Below are 12272 nucleotides of genomic sequence, written 5' to 3' on the forward strand. Positions count from 1 at the left end.
CTTTCATTACGCCCACTTTTGCTTATTTGAAAAAGAGTTTGTAAATTTTAATAATTTAAACTCAAAAATTATAAATACATGATATGAAAATATGAATTTGTTGTAATGCATATGCTGTTGTGTTTGATTGGGAAGGAACCATCATAATTTTTAAGGAGGTTTCTTTGGCACGCAATTTTATTTGGGATATGATTGAGTATTTGGCATCTTTTTGGTCCAAAGTGCCTTTTTTTATTGGGTTTTGGTAATATGTGTCAAGGGAAATGGAAGCTTTGTGTTCCATTGATTTTCTCAATTTTCTTAGTAGTTTTCTGTTTTGTTCTTTTGGTCAAGAGGATTCCTTAATTACTGTCTTTACAAACAATAACAACAACCAAGCCTTATTTGCTGCCCTTCCCTTTGTAGTTTTCCTTCTTGTCTTAATAAATTTCTTTTATTTAAAATAAAATTAAACACCATTTAAAATTAATTTCAATATTGTGCAATCACATTGCCCCATTCTCAATATTTTTGGTCAAGCTCCTCTAGGAATACAACATGCATGAAATACATCTAAGTCGTTTCTGATCACCTTATCTCTTTAACTTATTTTTGGGTCTCTCCTATTTCTGTTTAAGAAAACGGCTGTATGTTTATCTATAATCCACAAATGCACAAAATAATATAGCAACCTCTATATTTCATAGTTGATGTTCTGTAGAAGTCTATCTTTCTATTTTTCCAATCACTGGTATACTAACCAGTAACAATTCATTTTTTAGACTTGGAAGCAGCCCTTCTGATTGGTTGTGTAGAGAACCCCTTAACTAAGCTTTTAGTGACTTTTGCAAGTTTAGATGACAACTTCCTTGGAACATTAATCCAGTTTTATTTTTCATATATGTATCTTCTCAGTAAATCTCTTACTGGTGATGTGGGTCATCGAACTACTATTCTTTTTTTTTCTTGATTTTGTTTTTCAAACAATGGAAAATGCCATGGAGAAAGGGTCAGGAAGAGCAGCATAAGAAAAGAGATGCTTTAGTGTTTGAAAATTATTGTATTATGTGAACCCAGAGTACTTTTTGGATGTTGATTAAATAAGGAAATGTATATTAGATAATTACTCTGCTTATTTCATTGCAGCTACTTGATGGCTTGGAGCTTAGCAGGCTGACCATGAATACTGTAAAACAAAATCTCTGGTGGGCTTTCATATATAACATTGTAAGTTCTGTTGTTCAACTATAGAAATTGATCAGTGTGGTTTCTGGGATCTAGATCCACTCTAGTTTTCGCATGAATTGGACAGTCCCGTTCCATTTGTGCTTAAGTAAAAAAGAAAATTTTTTAAAAAATTTGTGAGAGAAGGAGAACAAGAGAGGAGGAGAGGGGTTGGGGGAGGGGACTTGGGAGAGGAGAGGGGCAGGGCTGTGGGAGGGGGAGGGGGAGGTGAGACGGTGGGAGGAGGGGGGACAGGAAGGGGAGCTGCGGGAGGAGGTGGAGGAGTGGGAGTGAAAGGGGAAGGGGAATTTGTTTGAAAATTTTCCATTTTTCATTTTCCGAGGTTTCAGGGGTTTATATAGCCAAGAATTTTCCATGTGCTTGATTCATTGCCATTTTGATTCAATAACATTTTGATAAAAGTTGATTTTGTTTCTCCCAGCAAAATTACTTTTGAAATCGGTAAAATGTTCTCAGCATTTTCTATTATGATGATCAGTAAAAGAACCTTCCAGATGAAGGAATACAGTACTCCATCTCAGAACGCGGAATACAATCAACATCAAAGTTAATTTCATTTGAGTACAACAATAGCAACTAACATCCAATACAATCATATTACTGCTAAAAAAATGTTATCCTGCAAATTCCACTATTAGTCATAGTCACTCTTCCCTTTGCCTGCTTGGGTTCATTGCACATTTTCTTGTGAGCATGCACCTAAATAACCGTATAAACATGCTATTTTTGAAGTTGACATTTCAAGCAGAATAGAATTCTCATCTTGTTATTTTCTTTCTCTAGTCTGATGAATAACAAGGTTTTTGTGTAAGTGAGAGGGAGGAATAAAATAAACAACTACCAAGTATAAGTAGCAATTTGGGGAAATGCAAATTCAGTTTTCTTCTTTATGTATCTATTGTTGGGCTTCTGTGTATTTATTTTGTCAATTCTAATATTAACATTTTTTCTTCTGTTCTTTTTTATGGATCTTGAACCTTCTTTTACATTGGATGCTAGAAGTTAATATTACTGAAAAATATCCACGGCAGTTAGGCATAACTTAGGTTGGCTTTCCACTGCCAACAGGGGGCTGATTTTGTAGGGAACTTGAGTTTCATCTTACGGGCTAGTTCATTTTTCTCGTTTCAAATCCAGCTTAATTTAGGACAGTTTTTCTCTGTGTTTCAATGTTTCTATTCTTATTTATGATTTTGTAATTATCTGAAAAAAATACTTTTTTATTGACTGTTATGGTGTAATTATACTTCTTATCTTTATACAGGTAGGAATTCCAATTGCAGCTGGAGTGTTATTTCCCATAAATGGGACCATGCTGACTCCATCAATTGCAGGGGCTCTCATGGGGCTGAGTTCCATTGGCGTAATGACTAACTCATTACTTTTGAGATTCAAATTTTCCTCAAAGCAGAAACAAATACATGGCATGTTGCCAAAAACCAAAGTCCATGCGCATTCTGATCTGGCACAACAAAATCAGAATATAAAACACCCTTATTAGATGTTAGATGCTGGTACACAATAACACAACGCAAATGAGGTTCCCGTCCTGAAGTCAAGTCAGGTCTCTAGCATGATAGAAGTATACACTTCTTAGTTTGACCTTGTGGTGATTATCCATGGATGAAAAGAAATCGGTACTGACAGAGAAAACGGATGTATATAATTGGAAGAATCACACCATCAATGAAAGAAGCTAATCAAGTAATTGATGTGATGGGAAAGAATAAATTATATTGATGGAGGATACTTCTCTTCGATTCTCAAAAGTTTCTCAGGGAGCTCTCTAGTTGTCTTCTTTCTTTAATCACAAGCTTTTTTCTATGGCAACTTTCCGCTCGTGACAGGTCCATTTTTCCTTTGGTCTTCTCTTGTCTATAAATTTGAGTTAAAGTCTTCATTCATGTCTTATTTGGTCTACGTAGTTCATGAATCTTGGAATTTGAATAACTTTAAGTTGCGCTAAAATCTGTTTATATTCTGTATTAAAATGTCTAGGCAAAATGCATCTTGAATACCCCTATAATTTCAAATAAAACTGTGTATAGAGAGGGAAGAGGGGGATAATCTATTCCCCAGGAATATATAAATTTTAAACTTTTTAATACTTTCAAACTCACTAAGTTTTGGTTCCCTTGTATCTTTCAAATCGCCAACTAGGAAATAGATGTCAAGGAAAGTTTGCATATCGATTATAATGTTTCAAAACCCACGGGACAGGCACAGCAATGAAATCTTGATCTCATTCAAGGTTTAATAACTAAAATGCCTCGCATTAGGAGATTGGGCAACAATTAATGCGAACTAAAGAAATTTATCCTAAGAAAGGTAGTTGTACAAAACTCGATGTTCATCACATTGAAGTGGAATTTGGCACATCCACAAAGTGTACATAACGATCTACAGTGTTTTCTTTTCCCTCTTAATGAAAATTCTACATATATCTGTTTCTTTCTGCTCAAAGCCATTCCAATTTCGTATATCCACATAATGAACGTCGGAACAATGTCCAGATCATGAGCTGGAAGATATTTAACAATTTGAGGACCCAAAAGAAGTGATGATCAAGCAAAGAGCATTTGTAGGTTGAGATATTTCCAAGACCCTCGCACAGCTACTAAACTATGATTCCAAATTTTCTGACAATTGTTTTATTTGGGTTGGAAAATTGATGATCAAACCATGTACGTCATGCCAACTTGCATCAGTTGGGAATGAGGTACACTTAAATTTGTGATTCCCCTTCTGCAGTTCTTTCTCAGACAGGCATAAAAATAGTTTATAATTAGCTTCTTGATAAACCAAGAGTCTTTTCTTGCCCTTATATCCCCATGACCAAGAAGATAAACAACTCCAGATTCTTTAGCCTTGCGTATAAAAGATAACTCTCTTTCAAGACTCTGCTCTGCATCAACCACTGGGGGTTTTGGAGACGCTGGACTCGCCTCCTCAGATGTGCTTGCTTCAAAATCGGGCTTGCTAGTATCATTAATTTCAGCCAGAAGAGGAACACAAAGTGAATAAACACTCCCATTGGGAGCTATGAGAACCCTAGAACCAGAGTACTCATCCTCTGAGTCGGTATCATCATCCCCCTCACTCTCAAGTGACCTCTCCTGAGCCTCACGACGTATAAACTTCTCTAGGCTCTCCATCAGCAGTTGCTCAAAAGTTTGGTGATTTTCTTTGCGAACATCTTTGTAACCATACCTGTAGAGAAATAAATAAACGTTTAGATCAGATTTACAAGATTGAAAATAAAAATTAATTACGAAGACAATATATATTATTATTGTCAAAATTACAAAAAGGATTAGTAAAAAAATATCCATTTTATGGCCATGTCAAAAGAGTGGCCAAGGAGCAACAATTTATCGACTCAACTAACCACTTATTAATTGTTCCTGAACTACAATATTTTTACCAAAAACCCCATCTTTGTAAATTTTACTTCAATTATTTCACCAAATTATTCCATCGAAAGATGTTCGTGTAAAGTTATAGCACGTTTCCAAAAGTAATACGCCTTATTTTTCATAACTCGTTCAGCTTTTCCAAAGTTCACACACCACTGATCTAATAAAGGTACACAATACACTAATATTCCAAGATGCAAGGAATTTAGCTTGTTACCTGGCAATACAACGAAATATATGATAGCTTCTAGCGCAAACTCGCCCAAAAAGGAACCTTTCACTTTGAGGCACCATGGAAACTGGAACATACTTAATACTCACAAATATGATCATGGAGTGAATTGCTGGAAGTGTGGTTAGAAAATGGCCAAAAATGCCAGGAATTCCTTTAACCAACTCATTATAGAGCAAACCAATCCCAGGAGCTCGTATTGTCCCAAGATTGCAGCCTAATTCTCGCATTAAATCCATTGACAGCTTTTGCTTTACTTCAGTTTCATACTTGAGCTTGCTTCCATAATTCCATACAAACATTATAAAAAACATTATTACGGCAAAGACTAATATAATCCAGCTTCCATCTGTTACACTCCACAAAACTGATGAAAAGAAAGTCAACTCCAATCCCAAAAAGACTACCACGAAACTTAGCACTATGATGATGTGTATCTGCCATATAAGCAGCATTACAAGAGTTACTAAAATAGTGGTCATCATCATCACCCCCAGCTCAGCAATGCCTGAAAGATGACAAAGGAACAATCTGAAAACAAAAACGTTTTGTATATTATTTTATATAATAGAATACGATAATAATGAAGGGAAGTTCAGTGCATGACCAAAGAAAGCTTGACTCCCTTCTCCTATATAAGCTTGCAGAATCATATTATTATTGATCTTTTCATTTTACAAATTTAAAGTTCAAGGTGAAAGTTTTTCCCTGAATTAGACAGCAATGTTTTTGGCCAATGAGGATTGTTTCAATTCAACCACTAAGATCAAGTAGCATCCACAAAAGGTCTTGGGTTTTGCTTCCTATATTAGGTAAGCCCTTACTGAAGCTCATGACATGTCCTAACCATGGAACAGGGTAACCTCATCTCCCTAACTATTAAATACCAAAAGAAAGGGAGCGATGTGTGATCACATCCATTTGGAACAAAATGATAGCCACCACCTCTTAGAAGTGTTGTGGATGTAATGTAAGCATAAACATCTACAGTTATACAGAATGTCATTTTTCTGAAAATAGAGGCAGTGTTTGAAAATCTGCATAATGATGGTACTCCTATGCACTTAAGATTTCTTAAAGTAAATTATCTCCTCTTAAATAAGGCCTCACCTCCATTCTTACTAATCTTCTACAGGATATCCAAGAGAGATTATATGAGAGAAGCTCATTGTCTTTCCAAGTAATTACAGTATTTATAAGCTTGTCATGCAACATATTATATATATATAGTTTGATCCCATTGAAAATGTGACATTCTTTACAATTTGACACGTGATAGGTGATAGGTGATAGGTGATAGGTGCATGTAGCTAATAAATTTTGACAAAAATATCGTGGAGTTAAGACCAAAGAGATTGAAACAAAATCATTACCATATGCATTTCCTATCTCATCAATGCTGGATATAGAGCAGACAAACACCAAAGAAACAGCCAAGAGAAACCAGTTTATAACCGGGATATAGATCTGGCCCATAAATTTCCGAGAGGTATGAAATATTTTAAGACGAGGGAAACAACCAAGTGCTGTTGACTGTTTTATACACGAAAATGTGGCTGTTGTCATAGCCCGACTTGCAATTAATGCAGCAACGTTAGCAATGAGGAAAGTTGGCCAGAACGCCCCACCTGCAGACACAAATAGTATTATAATGCCAAGGTTCTGTAAAGTGCAAAGATATGTCACTGAAAACAATGATCATTGCTAATGCAGAATTAAATATATGCTAACACTTACTTGGAACAGAAGAATAAAAGGCTTGACCAGCATCAGCATGGTTTTCCATGAGGTATGCAGCTTGACCCAAATAACCCAACAGTAGGCACGGTAAAACAAGAAATACAAATGTAAGCTACAAACAAACCACCGTCAGTTTCATCAATATACTAGCTTATAAGATAAGGCAGTAAAAGAAACCAAGACAGAAGCAGTGATGGTTATAACATAGACAAGATTCATTACCTGAACTGATCGTACAGAGAAATAGCAAAGATCTGCAAACATGGCCTCAGAGCCTGTAACATGATCCAGTAACAATGTTAATTAACAGTTGAAGAAATCTTGTGCATGCCAGCAATACCTTAATGCAAATTCCATATTCACCACATTACAATATCAAGTGATTGTGGGGTTGGGATTTAGCAGGATATCTAATGATGGATGGTATGAAATGGAATAAAAGTATCATACCATTATTTTGAGTATTTTATGATGAAATGGAATAGTTTCCAATCCATCCAATTGTTTGGGTAGAAAATGGTACGATAAAAGATATTTGCAAATGATAATTCGGTTCCATCCTTTATCCCCAAAATACAATACTTGAAGTGGGAGAAAGACTGAGAAATTTGGAGGAAAGGTTACTGAATCCACTCAAGTAGCACTCAGCACATATGATATTTACATACATCAAGTGAGTAGATGCATCTCCCATTTACAAGACAAAGTCTCCTAATAATAATGAATGTAAGATATTTACTGCGACATTATCTTTCCAAAGATGCATGAACCTAATAAATTAACTCTTATTGTTTATTTCCAAAATTCAAATAGTTACAATGAGATTCTTACAAAAAGCAAATAGACAACATACTCAACCATCAACAAGAGCCTCAAATCACTCTCTCCAATGTATTTTTTGAATTTGTGCATGCAGCGATTTTCTAGTGTGGACCAAATCAAAATCTCATAAAATCCAAACATTATGTTGTAATTACTATATTCAGTCTTTCAGGCCTTGAACATTGAAAGCAAAGGAGTGGGGGTGTTGTTTGGTATTAACTAGTAACTTTTAAGCAGCTTCCAATATTAAGAGAATTTGTCCTTGTTGGTAGGATTGACAGTCAGAGAATACTTTCATGTTGTAAATTTTTTTTAGAGTAGATTTGTGGCTTCATAACATCCTCTTAATTTTCCCCTTCTTGCTTTCTCTCAATCCTAAACCATGATAACCCTCTTCCTTATTTAGAACAGTCAAATTTCCCTTGCTTTAATTCCCCAACATCCTAAGTCAATTATATAAATTCGTGAATGATGCTGCTATATTTCTAGGCTTCTAGCATGCATGTACTGAAGCCAAGCCAAAAAATCCCAAATTCCTGAATCCAGTCTAGTAGCTTCACTTTGCCACCTAAAGTTACTAAAGTCTTATCACAAATCTCTGGTAAGCAGGTATCTTAAGTCTGTCCTAATATTCATTTGGTCAAGGTGGGCAGAGGAGGAATATAACTACTAAAAAGAAGCAAGCAGTAAATCATAGGCCACAAACCATATAGGCGCTAGTTATAATGAGAGATTAGGAATATGCTTTGTCCTTCAAATTCAAACCAACAGACCATTTTAATTCTTATTTGGAATATCAATATGTTATTTAGAGTAACTTTCTCTATCAAAGAAAGTAACGCATCCATCACTGATTTGCCGTCTACGCTAGAAACAGGTCTAACAAAGTTCCTTATCCAGTTAGCAGTGTCACTCCCTAACAAGAAAAAAGGTTTAGGGGAAAATGTCTTAGTCCTTTCTCCAAAATAGTAAGACTACTTCTTATCTCTATTTATAGAGAACTATTACTTCAAAAGCAGATCTTCAATCCATCAGAGATAAAGAACAAATGTCAATTTCAAGGATATAAGAAACAGGGATCCAGTTGGAAGTAAGATAACCCCCCCCCCCTGTTACTCATATAAACACTAAATATGTTGTCATTGAACGATCCAATTACTTTTTGTTAAGATGTCAGTTATCAGGTAGAAATATGGCTGGAATACTCTTTATAAGGCTTAGATAATCCTCCTCCTATGAGTTAGTTTTTAGGAGTGAGTTAGACTCAGTTTTCTAATATAGTATTAGAGTTTATCCAATCTGAATGTTGGGTCATCCATAGATTTTAAGTCTTGTAAGCTTCACATATCAAATGTCTAGTCTTGGGTGTGACAAGAATTTTAAGATGTCCCACATCTTCTAGAAATATGGTGATAACATTTGAGAGTAAGTTGAACCTAATTTTCTAATATTTCTTCTCTATTTCCTTATCATACAATAGCTCAACTGATGACTATTTGTAAAAGAACACTTGCAAATCAGACTTCACTAAGCTGTGCAAAAATCAAAAATAAATACGAGAAGTGCTAGTAAAACATTTTCTAACATACTCTTTTTAATACACTCTCATTCATTGACTAAAACTATTGAAAAATATAAAAGTATGAATGAGAATAATTATATTAGGAGAAAAAATCATTAAATTAATAATAAGACACATACTGTTTGTGATTTTTAATAAATTTTGGTCAATAAATAAGTGTTAGAAAGTGTGTATTAGAGAGTATGTTACTAACATTTCTTTATAAATATTTCACATTGTTAAATTTAGTCTTTCTATACATATACCCTTACAAAGAACTAAAGCAACCAAATTCAACCAGTGCCTGGGTCATATCAAAGCCATTCCCAACTCTTGGGATACGAACAAAGCTAGTCTGAATTTGTCCAATACCAATCCACCCATCCTATCAGAATAAATTCATCACCTCTAAGTTGTCTAGGCAGTAGTCCTTCCAATCACCCAAGCATTTAAAACTAATCATTTTTTTCTTGCACCACAGAAAGGAAGTTCCAACAAATCTCAAATTCTGATGAAAGTCTTTAGGCATTTTATTCCACCTCAGATAGTGACCAGAGACTAAGACATTAGCCATTGTAACTGGTAGCAAAGCATTGGTTTATAAATACAGAAAAACAGACAATAATTGAATCAAATCTACAAATATCCATGACAAGTAGAACATACATTACAGCATCCACCATATACATGATCCTGCATATAGGTGTTTACCAGTTGCACACAGAAGACAGCCCCCGAGAGAATACCATGCTTTAGTTGGATTCCTTGCAAAGAAATAATATATGTAAATAGGATTAAATGCCCTGAAGACACTGCTGTCATACTTGACAAGGTTGTATATACCAATCCCCGCAAGAGAACAAAACCATATAAACAAAGCAGGTCCTACGGCGAGCCCCACTTTACTTGTTCCATACTTCTGTACACTGAACAAAATGACAAGGCAAGCAACAGAAATCATCACCACTTCATCTGCATAATAAAGGAAAAAGAAGAAAGGATTAATCCAACAACAAACAAGACACTAAATTACAATACTGAGCCAATTTCAGCTATGGTCTCGACAACCTAAACTATATGAACCACATCTCATATTTATTATCAGTCGTTGTTTGGATTGAAATATACAGCATAAGCATTCTACTAACACAAGACTGAATTTGCTGAATAGTTTGACAGTTTGACCAAAGCACAGTTCAGACTTCAGACAATGTTGCATACGGAAAAAAAAAAGGCTTCAAAAGGTATTACTACTTACTAAAGGAAAAGCTACAACTTAATTTATTCCAAATAAGATAGAAGTCAAGTTCTCTGGTTGTGTCAGTGAATAACAACAAATACAGGCATTAATAACTATTAGCCTACTGCATGTGTGAGGTTATTAATAGTTTAGCACAATACCTTGCTTAATTGCATCTACCCCAACTTTCAAACCATTAACAGAGGATAGTACTGCAGGAAGAAAAAGATATAAAGTAAGGATCAATATGAAGGACTAAAAAGAAATGATTATTGGAAATAAAAATTGCCAGGTACACAAGCAACAATATGTCATTACAAGTATGATATCAGTATCAGTATCAGTCCAAACACTGTGTGACAAAAGTAATTCTGTAATACACGACACAACAGCAGTAAGTAACCTGACATTGCTGGTGTAACAACCCCATTAGCTATCACCATGGAAGTACCAGCAAGAACTAATAACAGCAGAATCTTCTTCAGAGTCACAGAAGTCTCTAGCCTTTCCTTGATTTTTAAAGACCTTTCAAGCTCGGGAGATGGAACCTTTAGCCTAAAGCCTGATATTCGGGCATCTGATGGCAACTGATTAGGAAGAAGACTCACCTTAGCATTACGACAAATCAAGGAATACAAGGCAAACGTACCACCTGCAGCAATTTTAAAACAACCATAAACTTGAGAGCAGAACATTAAAGGGGAAATGAGAACCGAAATTTTATCTTTAAAATACTCAATTCAATATACCTTCACCGTCATCATTGGCCCAAAGAACAACAAGGACATACTTCACTAATGGAATCAAGATTAAAGTGTACAAAACAAGTGACAATGCTCCAAGAATGTCTTCATTTCCATTAATAGGAGCCTTCCTAAACATAACACTGAAGGTATACAAAGGACTTGTTCCAACATCACCAAAGACAACACCAAGAGTTTGAAAAGCCAACACAATTTGTTTTCCCATGCTAATATCCTGCAACATAGATAAACATAACCAACCACACAATAAGAGAAACACACATCATCACTAATTCCAGAGAATCTATGCGATCACCAACCTCATAGTCATTTCTCTGAGCACCAGGCACTTCAAGAGCTTCGACATCGAAGGAATCGATTCGTGGGCCAGTGCGAACGAGTTTCTGCTCAGCATTATCCTCGTCCTCAGAATCGAACATAGGCTGCTGCCGCAAATCAGCAGCGTCGAAGTCTTCAATCTCGGAGGGATCCTCATCCTCCTGGAAAACCCACCTCGATTCGCTGGACATTGCGCTCCCAGGATCGCCATCTTCACCCATCGAATGCGGTGTTTTAATTTTAGGGTTTCGCATCGAAAAATTGATGAGAAGAAGAAGAAGGTGTAGATTATGATGGATGATTGGTGTCAGAAAAAATAAAATGCAGTGTTAAAGGACTTAATCGTAACTGCAAAACGTTCTTGTGGGTAGTGAATTCAACAACTGCATGGTAAGCTAAGCTAGTCCTCACCTACACCAGTTTCAGTTTTTGTGGTAATTGACCACCATGATTTTTTTCGTGCTCATGAATCAAATCTACTCTTACCAGTCTTTTTCAAATGCTCAAATGGGAAAAAGAGAAGAAAAGAAAAGAAAATAAAGGTACCACTATTTTTACTTTTCGTGAATATACAAAGTGGCCTTTCCCGTTCTTCTCTTTTATGGTAAACTGATTAACTAATAAAATATAATAAGATAATTAGGATTTCCTACTAAATTCTGTACTCTGCTAAATTATAATTAAATATTATTACATTCAATTTAAAATTAATAAATGATTTACATGTTTGAGTATAAGATGATAATTACTTGTTATATTATATTGGCACGTAATAATTTATTTACAATATAGTCTTCAATAATAAAATAAGTCATAAACCACCAATAATTAAAAGATAAATTTATTATTAAACAATACAAACCTATATTATATAAAATTAAGTAAAATATTCAATATAAAAATTTACAGAAAAAATTAATAATATTTTATATTATTTTGTTATATTATTTTATGT

The 12272-nt window shown here is 35.0% G+C and overlaps 2 protein-coding genes across 2 annotated transcripts in view; one reads left to right on the forward strand and one right to left on the reverse strand.

Annotated features, from left to right (window-relative positions):
* The window catches only part of LOC113858996 (copper-transporting ATPase PAA1, chloroplastic), a 22187-nt gene extending 18735 nt beyond the window's left edge, over positions 1–3452 (forward strand). Inside the window, exons 16-17 of the mRNA XM_027491813.1 lie at positions 1126–1206; positions 2489–3452. Of these exons, the coding sequence (XP_027347614.1) occupies positions 1126–1206; positions 2489–2725 (318 nt within the window). The 3' untranslated portion in view covers positions 2726–3452. The remainder of the gene's footprint in view (positions 1–1125; positions 1207–2488) is intronic.
* On the reverse strand, positions 3394–11905 carry LOC113858998 (potassium transporter 7-like). Its single transcript, XM_027491814.1, has 10 exons — positions 11299–11905; positions 10985–11213; positions 10639–10887; positions 10397–10447; positions 9707–9967; positions 6835–6887; positions 6610–6724; positions 6246–6500; positions 4858–5380; positions 3394–4434 (listed from the first exon to the last, which is right to left on the reverse strand). The coding sequence occupies exons 1-10, from the start codon at positions 11569–11571 to the stop codon at positions 3900–3902; spliced, it is 2544 nt and encodes an 847-aa protein (XP_027347615.1). The 5' UTR covers positions 11572–11905; the 3' UTR covers positions 3394–3899.
* Between the last annotated feature and the right edge of the window lie 367 nt (positions 11906–12272).

This window comes from Abrus precatorius, unplaced genomic scaffold (genome assembly GCF_003935025.1).
Source record: "Abrus precatorius isolate BTA unplaced genomic scaffold, Abrus_2018 Scaffold2, whole genome shotgun sequence".
NCBI classification, from domain to species: domain Eukaryota; kingdom Viridiplantae; phylum Streptophyta; class Magnoliopsida; order Fabales; family Fabaceae; genus Abrus; species Abrus precatorius.

Bases quoted from the DNA above. Each gene is read 5' to 3' on its own strand.
- LOC113858998 (XM_027491814.1), bottom strand. From the start codon at position 11,571: ATGCGAAACCCTAAAATTAAAACACCGCATTCGATGGGTGAAGATGGC. The intron at 9,968-10,396 runs GTATTGTGCTAA...TTTATTATGCAG, and splicing joins GGTAGATGCAATTAAGCAAG to ATGAAGTGGTGATGATTTCT. The intron at 6,501-6,609 runs GTAAGTGTTAGC...TTGTGTCTGCAG, and splicing joins CTTTTATTCTTCTGTTCCAA to GTGGGGCGTTCTGGCCAACT.